Source organism: Aspergillus melleus (genome assembly GCF_016097325.1).
Source record: "Aspergillus melleus strain CBS 546.65 chromosome Unknown contig7, whole genome shotgun sequence".
In the NCBI taxonomy this organism is placed as follows: domain Eukaryota; kingdom Fungi; phylum Ascomycota; class Eurotiomycetes; order Eurotiales; family Aspergillaceae; genus Aspergillus; species Aspergillus melleus.
In genome coordinates, this window is record NW_025763376.1 from 3,258,407 (window position 1) to 3,284,775 (window position 26,369).

Here is a 26,369-nt window from a genome sequence, read left to right on the forward strand (position 1 = left end):
ATTTCAGACCACGTCTTATTCCTTGATATCTTGGCACTCCAAATCGAATGCAAGAAAGCTTGGTGATATCAAATAGAACAAGCCATTTGACGATTATGTGCGCTCTAATCTTTATGATCTACTTGACGGGACGTCTGGTTACTAACCCGCAAGTTTTCAGCTATGGTGGACTGCTTATCGTCGGCGGATTATCTGCTTTGGACTAACATGTTAGCACCACTCTGATTAATACTCAAAACATAGACGCTAAATCGGCAGGAGAGTTTGGTCGCACTTTCAAAGGTCTTAAGATAAATACATCAAGGGTCTCTGGATTTCAAACCTTACAATATCCTTTATGCTAGTCCTTTAAAGCCAGCCTCGAAATCGCCTTGACCAATATAGTTACATATTGAAACTCTTTCCAGGTCCTGCCGCCAAGACTGTAGCGCGAATCTTTTATTGATCAGTATTAGTCTTTGTTAAGCTCAGTGAAATGCGCCGCGTATGTTATAGTACATAATATGAAACACAATAACTAACTAGTTAAATTGTGGCCGCGGGATCATCACCTCGCGCAATCGAAGGAGCAAATTGCATGAAATGACTAATTGGAGTTAAGGACATCGCCCATCCGTTGCTAGACGGTCGGTGCGAGGAGCGTAGCAGCACAAGCCGCTTGGCAAGTGCCATACGCACCATTACATGCAATGATTGAGGCAGGTGCAGATGCTCCTAAGGTGGCACCCCAGGTAAAGCCAGCAGCTGAATAGCATGCCATCACCACGGCTGAACATCCTGCTTGACAAACACCGTATGCTGCTGGTCCGGCGAAGGCACTGTACGCCAGAAGAGGGGTTAGGATAGTGCTGGACACGGCTAACCTCATCTGCAAGGGGGTCGTGTTATTTATTATGTCCATTTAATAAAAATGAGAAAGAAATACCCTCTTACCTTCGGATAATTTCGGATGCTGCGTTCTATTCACCAGGCTCGATAATAGGTTGAGTGACATGTGAAATGTGTCTGATGGGGACCGTACAAATATATGCGTCCTACAGGAGCTGATCACCTGAGCCCTGTCGACCCAGAGCAGAGGGATGACCACCTTGGTTTCATGGCTTCCATGGGAACCTTGCATTTTAGTAGATCAGAATCTACGCCAGCAAATAATTGGATCTACATTCAGGCTTCCCTTCTGTCACAGTTTGGCTTGTTAATGTAGCAAGGGGTGTGGGGACCGTCTTATTATGAATTGTAAATAACATGGCGCTCACAATTGACTCCAAAACGTCCCTGCAGAACGTGTTGAATTGCTATTTATCTCAGACAGGGACGAAGGAATCAGTGAGCCGTGATGGGCAGTAAGGACGCCATCTTTGGCAGACATCAAAACCTTGCCGATACACCCTAAGACGGTGAATAAGGGCCTTATGATACATATTTTATTCACCGTTCCGTCCACGCCGTCGCTTCTACATCGGTGGTACAGAGATATTCCACGGAGCGGGTTTGCAAACCTTGTGAGGCTGGGTTCGTGAGCAATTGATTAAAGGAACTGCCAGCTTCTATTTTTAGGCGGATTTAAGCATTACCGTGTTAATGTAACCAGCGTACTAGTAATGATACCTGTCTTAACTCCAAACCAACAGATGTCTCCTGCTAAGCCCAACTAAAAATGACGCACACTTAATGGTCTGGCTCCAAGGATCATACCCACATGTGTTTGAAGGTACCCATGGCCTTTACTTCGAACATCACAAAGTGCACCTAGGAAAGGCAAGGGGTTGGATTGGAATGGCGAATGCAAGGGCCATGGGTATTCTTCCCTCTTTCGCTCGTCAACAAAACCGTCATTAGTCGATTCGCAATCAGGCGTACGGGTTGTAACCAGCCCGAGGAAATGGCGGAAATCCTCGTAATCTTTTAAGGTCCCAAAATACAAACTCCCAGCAAACAACCCCAGCCCGTGAAACCTGTTATGGGTCACATGATCTTCCTCTTTCACCCTACCAGTGCAAAGAAAGCGGAGATCCTCAAACGACTGCATCCATCTGCTGGTTCTCGGGGTGTAAACATGCAGTGTTGTGCGTTTTAAATGGCACACCACGGGAATGAGCTTATCTGCTTCGTACTGGCTGAGGAGGAGGATTTTAGAATCGTCGACGCTAGAAAGCACCCAATGAACCGGCTTCAGAAAGTCATCGGCCAGATTGTTACCCTCTTGTTCGATAGTCCGGATAAAATCACTTGTTGCGTATAGATGTGGGGCCATATCTGGAGGTAAATCATATTTCCCAGCGGAGGTTTTATGCAGGTCCTCAAACGCAGGTTGGATATGGTTCGAGGAACTACCGTTTGGAAAGACCCCATGCTGTGCGAAGTGGTAGATATCCTTATAGAGACGGTGCTGTACAGGCGCGACGGCTTGTGGTCGGCAGACTTGTTGTTCCCTCTGTACTTCATGCGAGATCTGTCTCTCCTGTTCTTCATGCAGCCCAGCGTAGCAATTCATATCACCACTCACTCGAATAAGCTCTCGGACCATGTCATCGCTCTGATCGTGGCCAGGACTGCTCATCGAGAAGCGAGCAGGGTCCCACGGAGCGTAAAGCTCGGACAGCGTGCGTGCTTCTGGTTCCTGAATGTGCTGGGCAACCTCTTCCAGACTTTCACTCTTTACCAAATCATTCCACAGCCTAAGGCGTTTATAGTACTGTAGCCCTTGTGATGCCCACAGTGGGCTTAAGTTCTTCAAGGAAGCGCAGGTCTGCCCGAGCGCCCACCTAATCACATCGGCTGAAGTCATGTGGTGGACATCTACCCCTATATCATGACTGACGTCTGGTGGGCAGATAAACATCACCGACTGGCCATTTCCTAGGCCTCGCATTCTGCTACATGCTGTATCTACCAGTTAGCCCGTCCTAATTGTCCTCTCGCTCAGATGTATCACACTTACCCTGGACGAGTCGATCCTTGGTGAGCCGTGGGCCGAGTGTGACGGCTGCACGATACGTTCGGGGTAATTTAAGATCTACTCCACGAGCATGTTGCTGATCTAAGAAGACCAGACATGATTCCATCCTATAGCGAAATGGTGATGCCAACAATCGCTCAGTGTGTCCTTGGCGATCGATCACGATCGCTTCGTCTTTCTCATCGAAGAATAACGCGCCGTCCGCCTCTGGAGTCTTGGACAGCCAATATTGCGCAACGGAAAGGTTGCTGAACTCCAATACTTGTGCACCAACATCTATTATGACACGGATGGGGGGTTCCTGGGCAATAATAAGGTCTATGAGCCGATATGCATCGAGGGGCCGTCCTTGATCGTCTTGAGCAATGGTGCAATGGCGATTTTCCGGCTGCAAAAGCCCCCTTAAAACCATGGCATTGGTGTGGAGAAGGTGGGGCAGATCACACTGGGGCACAGACTGCGGAAGGAGGGACCTATTGTCATTTGTTCCACTGAAGCCAGTGGTGAGAGGCTGGCCGTCCCGAGAAGGGAGATCCCATGCGGATGTGGACAGCTTGTAGGGAAATTCTTTGGCCTCCCTTGGGAACACCACACGGGAGAGGTAGAAATCTATAATCCCCTTCTGATACTGCAGGTGAGGATAGAGACTTTCGTCAAAACACCGAGCATCCTCAAGGTTGACGCCCGTTATTTCTTTCAGCCCTGGGGGAAGGGAAGAAGACCCTCTCATAACCCAGTGACAATACACCACTGAAGGATCGTTCTCTTTCGTTAGAAGCTGGAAGCAATGCCGCACCTGCTCCCGGGTGAGACCGTGGTAGTAATAGCTTAGACACGTTAGACTGACTGCTACATCTGGATGGCCGAATTCCGCATTATCCGATGGAATCCCCTTAGCCCGAAACGGGACGGCCATTAAGGTGCGGGAGGGATGGAGTCCATACTCCACCAACCATCTTTTCCCTCCGAGGACAAATCGGAGGATCTGGTGCGCAAGCAGGCCACGGAGGACGAGTAGCTTGCGCAGGTACATGCCGTGCGCGAGTGTCTTGCGGACCACGTTCTCATCCCGAGGTGCGACATCAGCAAATCGAATAAATTGAATGGCACTCCGCCGCAACTGCCTGGTCCACTGTGTGAAAGGGATATTGGGCAGACCATCTCGTTCCACGGATATGGCAACTTTCTGGATGAGTATGTCCAGCGCCTCAGTCTTCAAGAAATGGTATATTGGATATCGGACGCCGTGATGTGCAATGGCGATGCAAGTGGGATCATCTCGCTGTAGTTCCATTGCCTGTTGCTCTACGAGATCAAGCAAGGCCTGGGTAACCTCCCACCGGTCGCTGTGACCATCCATTGTCTGTTGGTGTCCCACCGTGTATATCAGCTGAAATTTGGGATCAAGCACCTCATCACTTTCGTCAATGACATTTCGGCACGTTTGTTGTAACCATGTTTCCAACTTTATAGCCCTTTCGGCGAGACTCAACCCTCTGCTGGCCAAGTCCTGCCCTACCAGTCGAAATGATAGAATATGTTCAGGCAACGTAATCAAGATTCCCTGGCGTGCCTGGCATTCTCGAAAAATCCCCTCCAGTCCTTCCATGAGAGCTTCGTCTAATGGGGTATCCCTGGAGAATGGAACATGATATACCGGTCGGTTCAGCATGCTACCAAGCTGGGTCAGAAGATTCACGCTCTGTCGTAGCAGAGGCTTCAAGACTATAACGCGTGGGAGTTGGCCACTGCGAGCAAGCGCCAAGACGACAAGCGGGGTGATAACCGACGTCTTTCCTTCCCCCATGTTCAGTTGAAGCACCGCGTTGCCGGAGGTATCGGGATCGATTTCTTGCATCGCAACCTTAACCTGCGCTTCTCGAATGGTGAGCTTATTCTGGATCTCAAAAAGAAGCCAATCAGGGTGTGTTTTCGGATTCCAGCCATCACCAGGTTTGCTTTCAGCTTCTTTGAAAAAATCATTCGCGTTGTGTTGATCGTAATGCATAAGAAGACGTTCACTTCGTTGCAACGCAGCAATAATCTGCCCTAATAGTAATAGAATGGGTTTCCATTCCTCAGGGACCAGTTCCCACCGTCCCCCAGCAAGCAATGACAGAATTGAATATACTGTTACTTCTGGCCACAAAATAAACCCTGTAACCCCTTTCCAATGCACCTTTGGTGCCATCAAGGTGCAATAGATGTTATGCCAAAGAAAGTCACGTTTTTTAACCAAACATTGGCGGTACTGGAGAAGAACCTGCCGCACACCCTCGTCCGGAAGCGAAGATGAGCAGGGTAGCTTCGCGTCTCTCAGAGCTTCGAGGCTTTCTAGAAGACTCTCCCCTAACTCTCGACGACATCGGTCTTCTCCGTTATAGAGTTCCAGGATCATGGATTTTAGCTCCGGGTTTTTGTCATAGCACTGTGGAGCATAGGACCTGGAGAACGTGACGGGAGGGGGGAGTACCGGAAGATCTATTATTGGATGAGAGAGCCGTAACAGACCAACCAGATCTGGCAGCGGAATGGAGGCGGGGACGGGGGATGTCTCTTCTGACGGAGGCTCCGGCAAGTTTCTGTACGTGAACCCGGAACCTTGCATAGTGTTCAGCCGATCCTGGACTTGCTGAATGAACCTGAAAAACTGTCGATTTCGGTACCAACACGTACAAAGTTTCTCACAACTCGTTGATGCGCGGGACGACTGAATCTGCGGAATATCCGGCAGGTAAAGACTTTCGCACGGCCATTGTTCCGCTATAGCATCAACACACTGGCCAATATGGCTTCTCTTCTGGCGATGATATATTTGCTCTTCTTCCGCCGCTTGATCTGGGGGTTTGAGAGTGAATGCATTGAACGCACGGCTCTGTAAGGCTGGATAGTGAATGTCGATTGCGTTTTCGATATCAGCAACCACGATGTCCTGACCACGGTGTAATTCTAATGTTTTCATGTAAGGGTGAGTGGGAATCGGGAGATCCCCAAATTTTTTGGTGAATGCAACCGCTAGAAGTGGCTTCACCTGATTTAATTGGATCTTGCCGCCGAATATTATCACACTAAAAAGAGACATGAAGCTGTACGGGTCCTTTGTTCGGTCGCTAGACCGACAAAACTCATACAGAGCACCCCATGCGTCTTCAAGTGATAAATCCAAGAGGCTAGCGTAGGTACAGTCCTGAACGGACCAGGATGACGTGCATATATATCGCCAACTTCGGATGGTTTCGAAGAGACCCTCACAGTCAGATGTCAATGAAGGCCAACTGCGAACGAGCGAAGCTAGCTCATGAACACGGCGGCTGCGGTCACTATCAAAACTGTGGTCGCGAGCCTTGTAACATACTGTTTTTGGGCCTGGGACAGCTTGGTTACCGTGCACCTTGGCAGGCCAAAAGTGTGCATGGCGAGCACGAGCTCGGTCAAGCAGATACTCATCTCCGTGTTGGCGATAACAGTTTACTGCCGCATCAATTTCTTCGTCCCGGACTTGGTGAAGTCGGGAGAACCTGCTTGTATGGTCCACAATCTCTTTCACAACGGCCCTGAAGTCATCATGTTGAGCCAGCTCTCCCAAATCGCTGTTCCACGCAACCGTCTGCATTGTTTTCAGATGGCTCGGGTAATAGTGACGCTGCGGGGTGAGAGAAGCAATTCGCTGTAGAATGTGTATGCATTCCATTTCGATGGGGAATGAGCCTCTCAGCCATTCCTGTCGCAAGATCCTGAGGGCTTCCTCCGTTCCAGATCTCTCAGTAGCAGGGTCCGAAAGAACAAATCCCGTAAGTGCATGAAGATACGCCTGGTATAGTGTACCGTAGAGGTCATGAGGTCCTCGAAATATTTTTAGATGGGGATCGAACGTGTAGCGAAAATACTTGACGCGCCCTTGATCTGGTGGACAGATGGATACAACGGTATGTTGATCCCGTTTCCATAATTCCTCATTGCCGCAAGGTACCAGGACAGATCGGGAATCCCCCTGACCAATGCCTCGGAGTACCAGTTTGTTCTGGAGTCCATAGAAGCTTCCGACATCTTGTTCTTCGTCAACAGTTGCATTGAGCTCGCGAGACTCAAGAAAGCCGTTGTCATTGACGAAGAAGCGCAACCGCAACCTCACTAATTCGACTTCCACGGTCCTCGACCCCCTGGTGACCACCTTCATATATCGTGGATGATCAAGGCGTCTAAAGATCTTTGCTAGCTGCTGAAACAACTGACCATGAACGTTGATCAAAGTTTTTTGTTCCTGTTCCATTGTCCCGTGCTCCGAGTGTTTCTCAGCCAAGGCTAGACGCCAATTGCGTGGACTTGATTCCCAAATCTGCTCCCGGGGGCGGAACTCCAAGACTCCATTCTCATCTAGCCAATGAACGTAGTTACGGACTAGATCGTCTGGGAAGTCCCCTTCCAACTTGAGCTGAGGAATGAGACGAAGAACGCGGCCATTGACTTCTGCCTTAACAACAAGCTCGTCGCTCTCCATGCCAAAATGCACCTATCCATACAAGTAAATAACCAGTTTTATTCCTTGGGTAGTTAGTTGGCTGACCTGGTAGCTTCCGAACTGTCGAGATGACATGAAAATGGATCCAGGAAGATTGGAAGGGACAACGCTGATCGTTCGCTACTATCGTCAGCAAACCACAGGGGTTGTTATTGGGATCAAGATACAGCCTCACCGGTCCGAACACCCTTTGAAACAAGGGATCTTCCGTGTAATTTTTGGGTAGCCGACCAGGGGGTGCATTTTCAATTAGCAGTTCTCCGCTTAAAAGGTTATAGTGCACGCTTTGCCTTCTTCCCGATGGTGACGGTGAGGATTGATTTACAGCCCAGCGTGCAGCGTTCCAAGGACAGAACTCCCACGGTGTGTTGAATTCCAACCTTGGTGCGCTCTTTCTGATTGCTTCAGCGAGGCCAGATGCACCGTCGGCGATAAGCCATCGCACGCGGTGCTCAATGCTGTGCAAGACCTTGGACGTGCGGATCAGAGTCGGTTTCAAATGATCAGAAGCGCGGTCCCAGTTTCGCGGAGAATTTTCAAAGACAATAACTGAGGATCGTGCAAGGTAGTACAGGTCGTCTTGGCTAGACAACAAGGTATCGAGGTGGTTGGTCTCGACCCAGTACGTCAGCTGGCAGACTCCGCCGACCTTGGCAATGAGTGACTGTCGCATGTCGCTCTCAAGTCCTGACTGTTCGTCAAGGGACAGCAAAAGCTCCTCGCACCATTCCATCGCCGTGCGTCTGCTTCGACGAAGAAAGTTCACTGCCCTTGCAGTGATGGGGCCCTGGGTAGAGACACTAAGGGCCCGAAGGCCTAGGGCCACCAGGACTTGCAGAGCATGGTATTGGTTCCAATTGGTCTCGATGGATTTGAGTCGTCGCTCCAGAGTTTCCAAAAGCCGATTGATGAACGAGTTGTCTTCTAGTACCCGGTGGGCTTCGCGGAGGCTTGTTCCTGGGGAAGGCGTTCCCAACTCCCATGCGGCCTGGCAGAGTAGTATGCCTACTGACTCTTCATTCAAGGACAATGCTGCTGACGCCAATTCTCGAATGATGTTGTACCACTGAATACGCTGTCCAGCCCGAAGACATCCAAAAGCTATGAATTCGTGGAGGCTTAGTCGGGGATGGCAGTTATTCTGGTCGGCAATCACGTGGTTTTCAGTGTGACAAAAACTGTCTACTGCGTATTGTAGGTGCGAATATGAAATTTCCGGGATATCAAAGATGCAATGACGTTTCACACTGTGCCGACTTTCCTGATCTGTCACCCATGAGTTATTTTTGCTGTCAAGAAGCCGGAATTGGAAAGCATTGGGACGTGACAGGTCACTGAAGTCCACCGGGAATGAGCAGTGTTTGTAGTGGCTCCTTGACCAGGACTTTGTCTTTGACCCTAGAGTGATCCGCTGTCCCCATTGCACAGCAAACCTTGAAGTCTTTTTGTAATTGAGAAGGTTCTGCTCCATGTCTGATGCTTCTCGGGTCGACATATGACCGAAATCATGTAGCAGCTTCCAAGTCACATCTCTCCATGAAGCGAACCATGCCGGACAGGCCAGTTCAAAAACCACATCCTTAACAATGTCTGTGTTCTGGGGTAATGGCCACTCATATATATCAATACGCATCGATGAAGCTTGCTTGCTCAGCGCGCAGCGCCTGCAAGAAGCATCGTGGTATGGATTTCCTTGGCGGTCTATCGGCCAATCATGCTCAAGACATTCAACTCGCGACAAGATATTCTCGTATTCGGCGGACTTATCTTGCCACTCTTTGCGCTTCTGCTGAAGCTGGGAGTGAGCATGCTCCTCTATCCGAGCTCGCTGTTGTTGTAGAGGATCACTGCTATCAAAATAGCGCTTTGCAAAATTCCGAGGTTTTGGGTCCTCCAGTATGCTAGGAAGATCACGCTCTTTGCCCTTATGCCTAAATCGGATATAACCTTCCACGTTTCTTGCACGATTCATTTGACTCACTTGCGGGAGAAGCAATGGCTCGAGGAAATCCGTCGGGATCTCCGGCGAGTAGTCCATGAGCCGTGGATCAACACCGGTGCATATCTTATCAATTGCAACCCACAATTCAAGTAAAGCCAACAGCATCCCAGACACAAATTCTGGACATCCAGCGTATGTCTCGGATGCAAACTGATAATATCCTTTGAACAGACTTGCTAACATAGTGCAAAGCTGCGCTGAAGGCTCATTGTCACGTAGCCACTGCTCCAGCATTCTCTCTACCCAGTCTTCGAAATCTGAAAGCGATAAAAGATCGCCATTGTTGAGAATTGGGAGACCATGCCTGTTCCGTTGGGCTCGCTGTTCATAGTCACGTTCGAAAATGGAGGAGTTCGACTCGACAGGGGCTGTCGCTATTGCGTCACGGAGGTAATCTCCGCAGCCTATCAAGGACATCTTAAGATCGTCCTCACGAACATCAAAAGAGCCAGATACGACTGTCTGTTCTGAGGTGATAATATCACGTTGGACCTGTTGTAGATTTCTCATGACGGATGCTTCCGACGCCTCTACCTGCTTGACAACATGATCAAGCACATTCTCGTCCAGCTTATACAGGCGGCGACCTAGCTTAGCCCGTATCAAGTACAGATGATCTGGACTCACTTTAGGCCGCACTTGAAGTGCAATCAAGCCAAGCTTAGAAATCAAATACAGGATGAAGTTCTTGTACTGCACCAAGCCTTTGTCGCCATGGAATAGACGCATGAGTACAGTCTGAATTGCAACCTTCATGACAAACCAACGGGGTGACCGCCTCCAGGGCAACTCGGCGTCTCGCAAGTTTACTTCATCCCGTGTATTTTTTTCAAAGACTGGCCATCGTTCATATTCGCCGTATGCTAATAATTGTGACATCAGGCACTCTGTGATTAAGCCAGGATGGATGGTATCTCGCTCTTCGTCAACCGAGACCTTGGCCTTTCTAGTTTTTGACTTCATTTGGCCAACTTCTTGGGCGTGTAGCCGAGAGAGCTCTTTTGATAACCAGAAGCAAAAGCTGGGGTCATCAATATATCTCTCTGGTATGGCTACACTTGAGCCGGGGAAATGGCGTTGGAGGCTCCCGGGGGCGGAGAGCACATCCGCAGAACGAGGCGACACTTCGAATGCATCAATAACGATTTTATTGCGGCGATGATTGCGATAAGCGATCCAGCCACAGTTCTGGGCGCGAATGTAGAGCGCCACAGCCCCTTATCCATTGAGTTAGCCACGTTTCTTAGGGTGATCAGAGAGCCTGTTTACCGTGGACTCTCAAGTGGGCTATAATGCGGGAGAGAGTGTCTCGGCAAACAGAATTCTTTTTGTCGACCTCTAACCAGGTTGTCATCATATTACCGACAATCTTCAGCTGATTTTTGATGTCCTGTGGACTGTCCTTGATGAAAGACCCCCATTGCTTCTGGACAAATTGATGAAGTCTTCTATCCAGCTGCCATTCCATGTCTTCCTCATCTTCATCTCCATATTGGAGCAATTTGGGGGGGAAGACAAGATGGCGAAAAATATATTCAAAAGATTTTGTAGTCATGGCCATTTTGTGCATGGTGAGACAATAAAATGAAGCAGAAAATTTTTTTCTTTCTTTTCTTTCTTCTTGGATTTACTAGAATTTATTCACAGATATTTTTGGTACTGCTTGCTTTGGATTATCTTTCCGAAAAAGGACTGAGGAGCCATATCACAGTTCTCTGTCTTGAATTTATATATACATCGAGTTCATACACGGAACACACGTGCCACTCTCAAGTAGTGACGTCCAGATGTTACATCCATGATTTCACCAGGCGACAGCAAATGTATCTATGAATCATTTATTTCATTCATGTTCTAGTCGAGTCATATATGACGTCCGCCAATCAAAATGACGACTTCACCACGATGGCTGACCTTATCAGTTATCATCGCTATCAGAATATCGGGCGTTATCGGTATTGCAACTACGATAATCTCTGTATTCTTATGATCATATACAGGAGGTTTTAAATGAGAATATATATTCAGAGAGAGCAGGCAGTTTTTATGTTCAGACTCTCTTTTATTCGGTTTTGACCACTACATTTATATTTATGAGATAGACGATCTTTATATGCCGCTTATGATGCGTTCGGCCATTCACTATAGCCACTTATGGGTCATCAATAAAAGCCAAAGTTGGGGGAAAAATGAACTGTATTTTTATGCATCAATTAATTAATAATCAAGCAGATAATGTAAAGAACGTTCTGGATGCCAGAAGCTTTAACTTCGTTAATCTGAACACTCATGAAGATCTTGAACATAAGGGGAGAAAGTCTTTAACAAGATTTCTTGGAGAAGCTGATAATGATGTCGCTTCTTCTCCAGATTCTGCTCATAGTGGATTTTACTTGGGTGGAACGCTGCTACTACCGGAATTTCGCGCCTCCCAAGAACACATGTGTGCACCTTGCCCTCTCGCGCCCGGCCCATTGATGAAAAGAGAGCTTGCGCCAAGGGATGTTGTACACGCCCAAATATTGAATTCCTCTGCCCCTGGTGTGGATTCGTGACGCATTGCATGACGACAATAGATGGTGGATTAAGTGCCTCAAGAATGTCTTGAGTGATCTCACACGATCGAAAAATCAGATGTTCAGCGGACTGTCCACCATGGCCTTGCCGCAACCAGTCGGTGCTTAGCAATGAAAATATGTCCAGTATAGGAACGTCGTGCTCGAGGCTTAGACCAACACCACCGAAAAAGCTTTTGAGCCACAGTAGCGCTGCATTTTTCGTAAACATGTCACCAAAGTCTCCAGTATGGCGGTCACAAGGATTCATCATCACACAAACAGGAATTCCCCGAAGGCCTTGGCCTAGTCTGGCAAAATTTTTGAAGCAGTTGGATTCCAGCATGTGCTCCTTTGCAAATCTTCTTCCAGGCGAAAACATTTCATCGTCCGCAAACACACGAGAGAGAGAGAGTTCACCTCTCCAGCCATTTTATCAAATGGAAAAATGTCTTCTAATGAGCCTTCCGCAGACTGTTGTTGAGTAACTTCCAAGAGCATGGTAACGGGGTCGCGTCGCCAACTGTCGTCCGGGCCGGTTGCTCTAATATGACTTACGACTGGAATGGCGAGATGCTACGCTGCCACCATTCCAAAACGTCAAGACTTTACATTGACATCATATGCAATTCCCCATAGTTTCGCCTATCTTTCTATAGGGCGAGAGGACGAAACCGGAGATCTGGTTACACTGAGCGATAATTGACGCCCACCATTAACTAACGCACCGGTATTCCACAAGCGAGCGCTGCACGCCCGCACCTGTGTATGGTGATTGTATCCCATACCAACCCAGCATTATTTAGGCCCCAATATCTAGACTGAATTCCGTCTAATCTGCTCTATATTCTTAAATTAGAATATTTAGATATAATAAATCTTAATATTAACATTATATAAGATATGTATCTGTAAATCTTCAGGTAATATATGTTACATTGTATTTTCACGTAATATACTCTGGACTTGTATTGCAGGCCAAATTTGATTTATATATAATAACGTTAGAGTCATATACTCTAAAAGTATACATATAGTTATTCTTAATATTTTATTACGATTAAGCTAACAGTGGTTGAGAGATTAGAGCTCGAATAATGGTGGATTAATAATTTAGTATGGCCCATGGGATACACAGGTGCGGCGCTCGCTTGTGTGCGGCGTCCGGTAGTGAAATACGTTAGCACCCATAATACTCGATACACCATGAAGAACTTTCAAGGCCCAGTCGATTACGCTAATATGACATGCACTGTAGAAATTTTGGCACCGACGTTTACCCCAAAGATATGAGCATAATCGAAGTGACTTGACAAATGACAATACATAATGTAACGCTTCATTAAATTGGGCCGGGAGCCGTCCGACCTTGCAAAGAGCGGACCCACCTGAAGTCATCGAAGATGCCCGCTTATTTTTTCTTGCAGTTTTCCCACTAAGCCAAAAAAAGGTCAACCCTTCTTGACTAGGGCCATTTGCACAATTTTATGCCCATCGCACTTCAACATCTTTCTTCCATTCCCGACATCCAACATCCACTTTGTTGACGACCAAGATTTGACCTTCTCCATGTGCTAAATATTCTCGGTCATTATCGTGTTGCAGGATTCCAGGGGAGACAGCACCAAGATCTCGAGAGGGCATTGCGGCCCCAGTCGTTGTGCATCCAATGATCCGTTTAGACCGTAGGATCTCACGTGTTGCCTCGCTCCACAACTTTTCTCACACCTGTCCAGTCTACTCATTAGACCTTGGACGTTGGCAACCTGTTCTTTAAAGCTTCGGTCCAAGATTCCAGTTTTGTCTGGCGAGCCTTTTTGCTTGTTCGCCAGAACTTGATCGGGGATATAAAAGTTGAAACAAGTTTAATCTGGACGGATAGTGATGACAAATATAATGTCAGCGTACGGATTCAGTGAGTATGGTATATATGAATGGCCTATGATTCCATGGACATAAGGTAAACCACAGCAATTCATACATTGGCAGATTAGCGGTCGACAGGACCACACCTTTGATTACTACACGACTTTTATCTTCGTGCGCTGTTCCTGTGAAGTTCACTTGGGCTTATACATCTCGTCTGGGAAATAAAATTTATTTGCACAACATTCGATCTCTTGCGTTTGATTTGAGAGGCGACGGGCGGCCTTAGGACTTACATTCAATTTATTTTCTTTTTTTTGGCCCACAAAACGCCCTAAAATTGACTTAGACATATTGGCGGTATAGCGCGTGTCTATAGCCCATGAACAATATGCTGTGACTGGACAATACTGTAACCTAAAGAAGTGGTATATCCACCCCAAAAAGGTGGAAATTATCTGCAATATTTCAGTCAATAGAGCAGATATGTTATGTGAGAAAGCTGTCGTGTACATAGGCCCCAAGGTCCAGACACAATGCTCTGTCCTAGATATTTAGGCTTCGTTCTTACCAACCAGGGCAGGCATGAGGAGGCAGATTTCATGTGCCGAGAAGACTTCAAAGGACAGGAGAAGGTGCTAGGTTCAGAGCTGCCAGATACGCTGTTCTACTCAAGTACGTCTGGAACCGAATCAGCCACCATGTATTTATATTGGTTACCTCATTCTGGCAATGTGGTACTCCATAGTAACCTTGCATATCACTACTACGCTGATGAACGGCTGTACGCTGAAATCTGCAGAGCACATTGTGCCTCAACACGTAACCCTCGTAGCCTTGTCTACTAGAATGCCAATTTTTGGAATTAACTCTTTTCCCCAAGCAGATTGGCCGTGTCTTGGTCGCGAATCAGCTAATAAGTTTGAATATTCATGAATCGCAGTTTGCCTTAATATTCCTGTTACCGACCTCAGATTTTGTTATTAAATACTCCATAGATTTTTAAATTTGCCTATATAGCTTAAGGACATATGGAGACGAAAGTACCTGGTATCTAATTCTTGGGGTGCGGCGTAGAGATAAGCTGATGACACGGAAAACTGTCGGGGAACTCCTGGAGGGGGAGAAAAAGCACGGTGTTAGCCAGCGGTAGTACGTTTGAAAAGTCGAAACCTTTACAATGTAGGCGATTATTGGCTGTATCGCTGGGTCTGATGACCCCGCCCAACCCACTTACCCCGGACGAAGTGGTGGGTGGTCTGAATAAATTATTGCAGGATCAGGACCGAATCACCGCGTGGTCTAGGGTATGACACAGGTAAATATACGCGCTTTCTACTCAGAAATTTCTTCTTAAGCAACCCGCATGGTACGAATCCATCGGCGGACGCAAATGCTAGCACTAGCCCACAGAATACATTAACTCCTTCCATGGTCACACGTTGTCTTTAACAATAAAAACCCTTCAGCCTTATAAGATTAATCGACAGATGGATAGCCCCGTTCATGTCGCCGAAAATGCATCAGGCTTCTGTCTTGACTCCGCTATTCACGTAGCACCGACTGTTTGCGATAGTGAGGACCACAGAACCGTCGACACTATAGTTCAATATCTCCTACGCGAAGTACCGGAGTTCCGACGACTGTCCGATCTTAGGGAAAGGGTCGGAATCGATCTTCTTCCTTTTTCAAGTACTCTGGGCTGATTAGCTTTATAGGGCTGGAAAAATCCCAAGGGCGACCGCTTTTTCGAAAAGCAGCGCCGGGATGCTGATCATGCCGACAGGAAGACAGCCAAATACTTCTATAAAATGATGAAAGATATAGGACACGATATGCATCGACTTACTGGCGTCTTCCGAGTGAGAACTACCGGCTCAGATCCCCCATGCATTCTGGATATGTGCATGGCACCAGGAGGGCTTCTTGCAACAGCATTGAGAGTCAACCCTGGCGCCCAAGCTGCGGGATTCAGTCTGCCGAGGCGCAAAGGAGGGCATGAAGTCCTTCTATCCGATCGATCTAGATTATCACTTAAATTCCTTGATATCACTCTGTTGGCTGCAGATATGGGGAGGCTTGGCATCCCGACTGATCATCCGGATGCTGCAAATCTTTTGCCTCGTCAGCTCACCGCAGGGCAACGGTTTGACCTTGTGATATGTGGCGGTCAGGTACTTCGAAGCCATGAAAGGGAAACATACCGTGAGAACCGAGAGGCGAGCAGACTGACATTGACACAGCTGGCACTTGGACTGGAGCACCTGAAGCCGGGAGGATCCCTTATTGTTCTTCTGCATAAAGTAGAAGCCCTGAATACTGTACGGCTGATATACACCTTTGCCTCCTTCTCTTCTGTGCGCTTGTATAAGCACATCAGATTTCATGCCAAAAGGTCTTCATTCTACATGCTGGCGACAAATGTCCGAAGTGACTGTGAACAGGCAGCTTTGGCCGTCAAAGAGTGGAAGGAAATTTGGGATATTGCGACTTTTGGAACAGATGAGATGTATCGTCAAGCTCGTCAAGAGCGTGGGCTACATCCTAATCTCATTGTGCAAGAATTTGGCCCTAGATTAGGTATGATGGGCAGGCATGTCTGGGAAATCCAAGCAGATGCGTTAGCAGATGCGTTAGCAAAGGCTCCTTTTCTGAGATAGGGAATCTCTTGGTGGGGCAAGGTTTATCGCACCCCCTAGGAAAACAAGCGCAGCATTATTCAGTTGGGTAATAGTGACCGGGGTAAAGAGTCCCGCAGATTTAGAAGCCCCAATCGGCCTCGCTAAGAGTAATTGTAAAACATATGTTACTCAAATGAACTTAGCAACGATATAGGGACTAGTTATTTCGCAAGAATCGTATTATATTCTGGTCAAAGTAGTTTCAGTAATGTTTTCTAACCATCATGTTAGAGCTGTTGTGGAAGAGAAGAAAACAACCGCGGCTTGTAGGGCAGATCACAATTGAATATACTCCGCTTTGAGTAACGTGGCGTCAATTCAGGCGATCATTCAAAATAGCGACGTATTTCCCGCGTTATGAAAATTGATACCGTCTAACCTACCAAAGGAATGTCCGTGCCCTCTAACTTCCCTCCGCATCCCCACTATTAGCAGGTCGATTTCCGAATCTATCTCTGTTTCCTCAGCTTGGTTCGGTTGTATTCATACCTCATTATACTGTAAGCCACACTGTATACTAGGGTGGTGGGTACAGAATCAGAATAAATCCATAACTGGCGGTTAGTAATCTGTAATGAAAGGCGTACAAGACCCGGGAGAACGGGATTCACCAAAGTTGACCGGGCGTGTTTACTCGGGTTTCTGAAAGAAATGCCACCCCGCCTTTAAAAGCGGCATCACCCGAGATTGTCGAAAGATGCCCTGGTATATTTTTTCCACTCAACATCCAACATCCATAGAGTCCCGTCCCGGTTACGCGATTGCGTGTTAGCTTTCGTCAAAGACAGCATCGTTCTCTCCGCGGCTGACTACCTCCACTTTTCCCTCCAAGCTCAGCTGCCTCGTTCAGAGCATGAAAGCCAATGGCGATCCTTCGCGGTGGTTTGTTTCCAGCCAAGACCAATCTATGCACATTCCAAGCACACTACCTGGTCGGGCTGTGCCTCCCATTTCGAGACGAGGGAGGGCGACGGGGAAAGGGGAGGGGGGAATGCGTGATTTTCATCATTGGTCACCCGCGCCAGCTGAGGCAGGTAGTGACGTACTGTCACAGGTCACATCGGCGACGGGCGGTCGAGCCCACGGCCAGTGGAAAATTGACGCAAATTTCAGGCACATTAGCATGATGGCTGCGCAGCACGCCACATTTTGTTGACTGCGGAGACCTGAGCCGAGCCGGGATAGTAAGATGAAATGAAAATAGGGGGTTGGGAAGGCATTCAGACGGCCATAATGAGAGAATCAGGGCGGCCTTGGATGGTGATTTGAATACCGACCTCAGCGATGAAGATGGTAGCTTAAAGCATTCATCACCGCTGACGATATAACTTAGGGATGAGACGAAGTCTTTAGTTAACGGCTATCCAAGCGCTAAACATCAAAGCTTCTCGACCCTTGATTAAGCAATCGAATTCTGGGTCGAATACGGCGTTTCAGAAGAGCAGAGGGTGGTTCGAGATGTCTCGATTGAGAGATAATAAGATTAATCGTAAATGTTTATACCCTTGCTGGCATCACTTTACGTATGTATTCAAATGAGTTTAATGCGAAATGCTCACTACCACTATGTTTTCAGACACACACACTTTATTAACGCCCGGCGGCTAAGCCGAAAGGGCAACTATCATTGATCTATTATACATGTCCAAATAGATATGCCTTTTCTCTTTGAAGCCCATGCATGATCACACTCAATTTATGTCATATCAGCTGTCATTATTGTCGCTGGTCCTTGTGGGTTAGTAGTTTTGTTGGTAGATTAGCTTGAAGGCGCTTCTTCAAGTGTTCAACATTCTATTTTCGGCAATTGAAGCGCGTCTATCGTCTCTGGCACAAGGTGGTTATTGTAGGTTAGTTTGGGGAAAGTATTATTAGTGTTAGTTGGAATGATTAAACGACTTCGAGTCGGTCTGTGGCGATTGCAAATTGTATTGAGGCTTGTACCGCTTTCAAGTTCGGCGACCAGTTCTGATCATTAAAAGGAGTTTTTCCGCCTAGGAAGAAGGATATGTTTTCTCGGTGGGTATGGATACATTGCAGCATTTCTGTCCGTTGTAGGGTCCACTTTCGACATCGAAAGAGGAAGTGCTCAACTGTTTCATTTGCTTGTCCATATGCACACTGGTCCGTCTGCGATACATTGATTTGATAGAGATATCCATTTAATCTTGCTATGCCAGTTCGGAGTTGAGTCAGCACGCTCGCTTTTTTTCACGATAATCGGTCATACAGCTGTCGGGTGTGTTTGTCTGGGAGTGCTGCATCCATTTGTTTCGCGTGTCTCTCTACGTTCTCTGGCAGGCCATTGCTGGGCATTGCTTGGGATCGTGCGATATTCAGTGTTGTCGACTTCATCCTGGGGGGCTGTTCTTGCGAGATCGCATCTTTTTGAGTCGCGGCTCTGGCCTGTTTTTTGGCCAGATCTAGCAGCTTGTTATCTTCATGAGTGGGGATCCAACGGATATTGATCTGATTTCTTTTTTTTTGTAGTCTTCTCATCAACTTGTACAGTTGGAAAACGAATTCTTGGTTCGACTGTTGTCGAGGATTTCTTAGTGCTAAAACCGCCGTTTTGTTGCTCGTGAGCAGCGTAATTCTGTAGGCTTTTAATTCCATTACTATGTTCAATGCGTGTGCCATTGCTGCTAGCTCCGCAAAGAATGGATTTTGTTTTGTTCTTGCACTCAATGTGACGGAAAAGGTCTTCAGTTTCGGTTTCCGATATCGAGGTGGCTGCTTTTCGATTGCCACCTCAAATCTTATCACTTCGTTTCGTGCCGAACTGTTGATAGCGATCTGTATTGATTTATCTAGTTCGGTTTGTGATTCTGGAATTGTTTGGACAACAGTTTGCACGCGTGTCTCTCATGGTGCTAATGTAAACGGATGAATGATTTTGAGTGTTTTTATTTTAATGTTCTTCAGCGCGTCCGCTATCTGGTATAATGGTGAACGATGGAATCTTTTGAATTTTCTGATCCGAGCTGTATTTCTGCGGAGAGAATTGGTTTCTGGTAGAATGTGAATGTCCATTCACATCTTCATGGCCCGTCTCCAGAAACGTTATTGTGCAGTGGTAATGTGGATTTCTGTCTTTGTTACACTGATCGCGATCGTGAGAAATGTTCCTACAATGGCCTGCGCTTTTACTCTTTGGACTCGATTGATCGGTCCGATGGCCTTGTTCTTGCACACGTGCATCTAAACATTAGATGCGTAGTCTACAATCGGGGCTATCGTCGATGTGAAGAGCTGCCGCGTTGTTATGGGGGATAGATTTCGAAGTTGTTGCAGCTTCATCGCTGCTTCCAGGCCTTTGAACGTCGTCTTCACGATATGTTTTTTGTATTTGAGTCTCGTGTTCATCAGGATTTTTAGGATCTTGATATGGTCTTTGGGCTCAACGGTTTGTCTCTTGATAATGAACGGATCTTGGTTCAATTTGTGCATTTTGAGAGCAAAGTGTATGAAAACTGTTTTGTCTGCTTTAAAAGTTGTTCCGCTTTTCTTTTCCCAATCGAGTGTTTCACTGATAATTGTTTCAATTTTTTTTCGATTACTTCGTGCAGTTGGCCCGGTCACTCATGCGGTAAAATTGTTTACAAAAGCGATCGTTCCGTTTTGGCTGTCGATCTGTCGTTGAACAAGATCTGCATTGAAGAAGAGAAACAGGATTGGAAATAGAGACGAACCCTGTGGCAGTCCAGTCTGTGGCAGATTCTGGACCTTAAACAATTGTTTATTGATTTGGATATTTGCTGTTCGTTTCGAGCAGAACGTTTCAATTTACCGAAGCAGGATCTCCGGTATGTCTCGGACTTTCATTCTCTGAATCAATTGTTCTTTGCACATTTCATTATATGTTCTTTTGACATCGAAACTGATCAGACTCAACATTCGTCGGTCGTGCCACGCCATATAAATTTGTTCTTGCAGGAGCACGAGTGCTTGTTTCGCGGACTGTTGCTTTCAGGCCTCGAAATGGCTGGTTGAGAGCAATTCGTGCGTTTCCACCGCGTGTGAGATCCTTTCTGCGATGACTGATTTCAGGATCTTTCCTAATGTCGCTAGGAGTGAGATCGGCCTCCATGTCTTGACAATTGCATAGTTCTTTTTATTCAGCTTTTTGAGCGGTATAATCTTCGCGTGTCTTCATTGTCTTGACAACGTGCTTTCTTTCAGCGAGACTTGGAATAGATCAAGGACTCTGTGTTTGACCGCGGGCCACGTCATCTTCCAGATTATCACTGGTAGGCCATTTTCGCCAGATGTCTTTCACGGCTTCGCTGTCAGCAATTGTTGTTTTATTTTTTTTATCGTGATGATAGGCATTTCTACCAGCGCTCTTTGTGATCTAGTCTCTTCATCATCAATATTGTCCGGCAGAAGCGGAAAGAATTTAATTAGCAGTTCTTTCGTCTGTTTCTTATGGTCGGTGGTGATGGTCCCATCTGTTTTGAGAAGCTGCGGGACTCTTTCGAATGTTGCATCTTCTCTCGATTTCAGATATTTAGCGGTTTTTCAAATGTTATCATTATTTGCAAGAAATTCATTCCAGTGCTTTTTCTTCTGTTTTCGGATGGCATCATGGTACTGTTTTGCCGCATCTTGGGTTGTCTTTTTTAGATGTGATATCTTTTGTTCTGCCCGTCGCTCAGAGCGGGCGCGATTTCGCCAGTAAATGTATATTTGGCGAAGCTGTGTCAGATCAGCTGTTCACCATCGTTTTGCGTATGGCGACGCTTTTGCTTTTGATGTCAAGATATACACTGTTTCTAAGATCGCAGATATCAGTCGATCGGTTTTCTGCTGCACTGTGTCTTTTGACGGAGTGACAGTTAGGGTATTCGTGATTCTGGCATTAATTTCTTTTCATGACGCGTTCTTCAGTAGAAGTTGTTCTTGATGCTTTGAGATCGATTATGAAGTATCAAATACAGTTTCAATGGCGCAATGATCCGAGCCGTGGTCTGTTTCATATATTGTACATCTAATCACAGAGTCTGTCAGATTTTCCGAGACCAGAACAAGATCGATTGTAGATTCGCAGTCTTCATTTTGTTTTTTACCATGCCATGTCTTTGTGTTTCGTTTGAATAGACTGCTGAGGGAATATTCATTCATGAGATCGATGATGGGATCCGTTTCATCTTGTTTTGTCAGCGACACGTCGTTTTTTCCCCAGAATTGATCATGACGATTGAAATCCTCCACAATCATGAGTTCCACCACGGTGCTTGTGTTTTGCCGTACTTTCATGATTGTTTTTTTTAAATGATCACATATGTCGTTCAGTGCTAAGGCCTCCTTTTTCTTTATATAGACTGATGTCATAAAGATCAATCGCTCGGGAAACCGGATAACTGTTGTTGTTAGATTTGGAGATTTTATCGTTATTTGCTCCGCCTCTATGTTTTTATTGATCCAGAACATGTTTCGGATCGCTCATCTGTTTTTCTTTCAGATAAAAGGCATTATCTTTGTTCATCTGTGATGTTCCATCGGGGTAGTCAAGAGCCAGCCTTGAATTTTCCTCGCTTGGGGTTTTTGAATCGCTAACGCCATTGCGTTCTGGGTTTCCTTGTTGTTCATTAAGCTCTCGTGCACGGCACCCTGTTTTTTCACATTTAGTTGAATTACTCGGAGAGTTTTATTTATGACGTGATGGATAGAGCTTCCGACAGTTTTTGCTGTACGATTCATGAGGGCTTCCGCATGGAACGCACTTTGGAACCGTTTGGTCGCAGTCATTGTGGTGATGGCCTTTCGCGGCGCATTTTGCATATCTTTGGACGTTCTTGCATTAGAATGCTTTATGCCCAATCTCCTGACAGTTGTAGCATTGTATCGGTCGTGGTCGGTGTTTGAAGACTCTGATCACATCAGATTCTTTTCCGGCGTGAAAGAATCTGTCGGCTAGAAGCCTTTGTGCATTAGTGTTTTTCGTGAGGTACACAATTATCGATCCATAGATTTTGGCGCTTTCTTTTCTGCTGAGCCATGCGATCTTGGCAACGATGATTTCATTTTTTTCGTTAAAGACTGCAACAGTCTTGATTCGGATTTCATAGTTTTCATTCAGCACTGCGATTCTGTTGACGTTGTCAATCTTGATCGGATAAAGCTCGTCCCGAAACACCCGGGCTTTCTCCCCGATCTTTGCTTCCGCCACTTTCTTGACCAGTTGGTGTTCAGCTTCATCGCGGCACGCTATTCTTATTCGATTTGTGTTTTTTGGATCCACCGTGACAGCGCGACAGCGCCAGTGCATGTGATTTTTCATTGTTCGGATCTCTGTTTCAATCGCCGTTCGGATGGGTGCTGCGGAAATCTTTTTGTTTTTGTTGTTTATCATTTTTGAAGTATTGATCGTGTAATACAACGTGTCGATGAAGGTGGTCGATATCGTGTACGTCGATGATAAAGTCTGTATGTTGTTCGGATAATTGGTTGGGAGAATGCGGGCAACATCTGTATAGGACGGGGATTTTGCGATGAGGTCTGAAGGGCTGATTGCAATGTGCAAGGACTGGATTTTGTGAAGAATCTTGTCGTGGCTGTTTTGGGAGCATGATTCGAAAAGGGATTGCGGTGTCAAAGTCTGTAGTTTTGCAAAGACGGTGCTAAATCTTTTTTTGATTTTTTATAATTTTTTTTGTACTTTCTGCATCTCTTTTCTATGCAAATCATCTCGTCGTTTAATATTTCTTCTAAGTTTCACGAATTTTTTCACAAGATTGGCGATATTTGTGTCGTCGCTTTCAGTCGAGGCGTCGTTCGAAGTTATCGCTTCACGTTGGGTTACTGGCTTGCTCTGAATCTTCTTTTTTTGCTGAGAGTGCGTAGGTCTTTGTTGGATGTCGATTTCTTGTTCTTGCTCATAGTTGTTAGGCGGTTTAATGATGTGTCTCGGTCTCGATAATCGTGGTGGTGATTTTTTGTGTTTGTCGTGGTCGGGCGGTTCAGAGGTTCGCGTCTCGGCCCGTCCCGACATTTCTGTTCCCTCGCGTCGAGTAGCGAGTAGCAATGCTCTCAAAAGAATATACACTGGGTGTTATCGCAGCTAGAGGTCGTCACGCGCCCTTCTCAGTTGCTCTGGAGCGGTTAGTGTCTCTATAGTCTTTCTCGAAATCGGCTTGACCAATACACAATGAGACTTTCTTTCTCGGCCCCACTGCCAAGGCCTTAACGCAAGTAGATTATTGGGCCGGCCCTTTTAATTGAGGGCCGTTGAAAGATGGATTTTGTATGGTACGTTAAGTGAGCTGTAATATTACATGTCACGTACCCACTTGGCATGGAATCCTTTGGAACCTCTTGGTGGATGCTGCCTGGTGGCAGTAATATCAAATTTTTCCCAGCCTTTGCTAGGTCAATCAATTCCAAAAGAATAGCAGGAATTACTGTACAAAATTTAAATGTGTTGGATACTTTCCGCGTGGGTAGTACCGAAATGGCTTCCTGCCAAAACCAAAGAACTGGACAGAATGAAACGATTATTTCTTAATGCATGAGGACGGTTATCCGCTAATATCTATATACAGTCCTTAACGCATTTACATTCTCCACAACCAACTGGGTCCGATTGTGATCAGGACCGAGGGCCTTCTCATAGCCTGCCAGTGCTCGCTGATACATCTCCTCGGCCTCCTGCAGTTTGCCTTGATGTTTGTAGAGAACTGCAAGGTTGTTGACTGTATCAAGGATGGACGTGTGATCCGGACCGAAGGCCTTCTCATAGCCTGCCAATGCTCGCTGGTACATCTCCTCGGCCTCTTGCAGTTTGCCCTGATGTTTGTAGAGAACTGCAAGGTTGTTGACTGTATCAAGGATGAACGTGTGATCCGGACCGAGGGTCTTCTCCTTCCCTGCCAGTGCTCGTTGGTACATTTCCTCGGCCTCCTGCAACTTGCCCTGATGTTTGTAGAGATTCGCAAGGTTGTTGACTGTCTGAAGAGTGGACGTGTGATCCGGATCGAGGACCTTCTCATAGCCTGCCAATGCTCGCTGGTACATCTCCTCGGCCTCCTGCAGTTTGCCCTGATCAGAGTAGAGATTCGCAAGATTGTTGACTGTATCAAGGATGGACGTGTGATCCGGACCGAGGGCCTTCTCCTTCCCTGCCAGTGCTCGCTGGTACATCTCCTCGGCTTCCTGCAGCTTGCCCTGATCAGAGTAGAGGTCCCCTAAGCCGTGGAATGCTCCCCACACCGCAATATCATGGCCTGGACAGCCCCTATAACGTACATAATTCGCGTGTGGAATAAGCCGTTGCTGAAGCTCGGAATAATTTCTGGTACTTGCGCTAGGGACAGTGTACCCAACAGATACCACTGCCAGTTCATTGAGCAGAATTGAATTCAGAGCTTCGTCTGCACTAGCAAGGTGAATGCACCAGTCTTGCATCACCGGGTGCATAATGTAGCCCCCTTCTTGTTCCTTAGCCTCCAGTAGAGAGAACCCGATAAGAGCCTTGACACCGATTTTGAACGCGATTCCGCTTATTGTTGTCTTTTCCAGCCAAATTGGGAGATTCGAGCTATGACGGCTACTTTTTATTAGTTCAAACTAGATGTCTCGATTATCAAAACAAGCAAGAAACAATAACAATTTAGCTGTATTCGCGTCCCGCCGCTGAATCTCACGATATAAGATCATCCATGTTTTCAGCATATTGCCTTGCTGGTACTGGCGTTCAGGATTTGATTGCAGCTGTAGGTCAGACCAAGATGCCTGGTAATACTGCAAGTATTCAGTGATGCTGGTTCCAGTTTCATGCATAAACGCCCCAGCGATGGCGATTGCCAATGGAAGGCCATCCAGACGACTCGCAAAGACAACGATATCTATGTACATTAGTATCATAAATAAGATTGAATTCTTGAGTACCTTGATACCTGGATTGCTCTCAAGCTCCTTAACTGTATTTTTCATTGATAGATGGCTGCTTTGTAAAAGCAGTTGAATCGCATTCTTTGAGTCAAATCTACGGATAGAAAATGCCTTTCTTAGCTCTGTCAACTCTTGCAGCCGAGATGTAATGAAAATAGAGTCATGGTCAGCTCGAGAGAAGAATTCAAGAAAATCATAAGCTTCACCAATGAGACCATTGAAAGGAGAGTATTGGTCGATGTTGTCGAAAATGATCAGTCAGCGTGAGTTTCCCTCTATAGCTAGCCACTTTAACAGTTCTCTAGCTCGTTTTTCCATCTCTTCGTCATTGATTGCCTCATCAGCACACGACTGCTCTGGCAATCGGGGCAGAATAGAGCTCAAAGATTGTAATAGCGTGCCTCGATCCTTACCACTTAGCCAGAAGATAGCAGTAAAATCATCTTTGTGATCTCGTGCGAAACGAATCGCTAGTTGTGTCTTTCCCATCCCTTCAAGCCCATGAATAATTGCAACCTTTCGTGACTGGATATCCGTGAGCCGTAAATACTGTCAGAGTTGGTCTAGCTCGCCTTGCCGTCCCACGAAATTCTCAATCACTGACACATCCTTCAGGTCCAAAGGGACATCAAAGCGGTAAACTATATATATGAACTAATATTTAGCAATCAATTCGAATTATTCAAGGAATACTATTTACATCCTCTCACCAGAGTCTGCGAGTGTGTCTCTTGCAGTTGGTGTGCAGTTGATCTGATCGATTGCAACCACCAAAAGAAGCTCTTTTGCATAGGCCGCCGCCGCTGCCGCATGCCCTTGCCATTCTTTATTCTTGTGTGAGTCGGCATAGTCGCAGATGCCCCGAATAACCAGACACGGAAAGTCGTTCATCAGT

General features: G+C 46.5%; 3 protein-coding genes across 3 annotated transcripts; all 3 read right to left on the reverse strand.

The window, feature by feature from the left end:
• Positions 1 to 1,651: 1,651 nt before the first annotated feature.
• LDX57_012091 (DUF3638 and DUF3645 domain-containing protein) lies at positions 1,652 to 5,567 on the reverse strand (the record flags this gene model as incomplete). The annotated part of the gene is made up of 2 exons (XM_046093824.1): positions 1,652 to 2,883; positions 2,942 to 5,567. The coding sequence occupies 2 exons, from the start codon at positions 5,565 to 5,567 to the stop codon at positions 1,652 to 1,654; spliced, it is 3,858 nt and encodes a 1,285-aa protein (XP_045949802.1).
• A 2,183-nt stretch (positions 5,568 to 7,750) lies between these two features.
• LDX57_012092 (uncharacterized protein) lies at positions 7,751 to 10,209 on the reverse strand (the record flags this gene model as incomplete). The annotated part of the gene is made up of 2 exons (XM_046093825.1): positions 7,751 to 7,873; positions 7,924 to 10,209. The coding sequence occupies 2 exons, from the start codon at positions 10,207 to 10,209 to the stop codon at positions 7,751 to 7,753; spliced, it is 2,409 nt and encodes an 802-aa protein (XP_045949803.1).
• Positions 10,210 to 11,663: 1,454 nt separating this feature from the next.
• On the reverse strand, positions 11,664 to 12,732 carry LDX57_012093 (uncharacterized protein). The gene has a single exon (XM_046093826.1). It carries the CDS (start codon positions 12,415 to 12,417, stop codon positions 11,755 to 11,757), a length of 663 nt encoding a protein of 220 aa, XP_045949804.1. The 5' UTR covers positions 12,418 to 12,732; the 3' UTR covers positions 11,664 to 11,754.
• Between the last annotated feature and the right edge of the window lie 13,637 nt (positions 12,733 to 26,369).

Coding starts and splice junctions, on each gene's coding strand:
- LDX57_012093 (XM_046093826.1), bottom strand. CDS start 12,417: ATGTTTTCGCCTGGAAGAAGATTTGCAAAGGAGCACATGCTGGAATCC.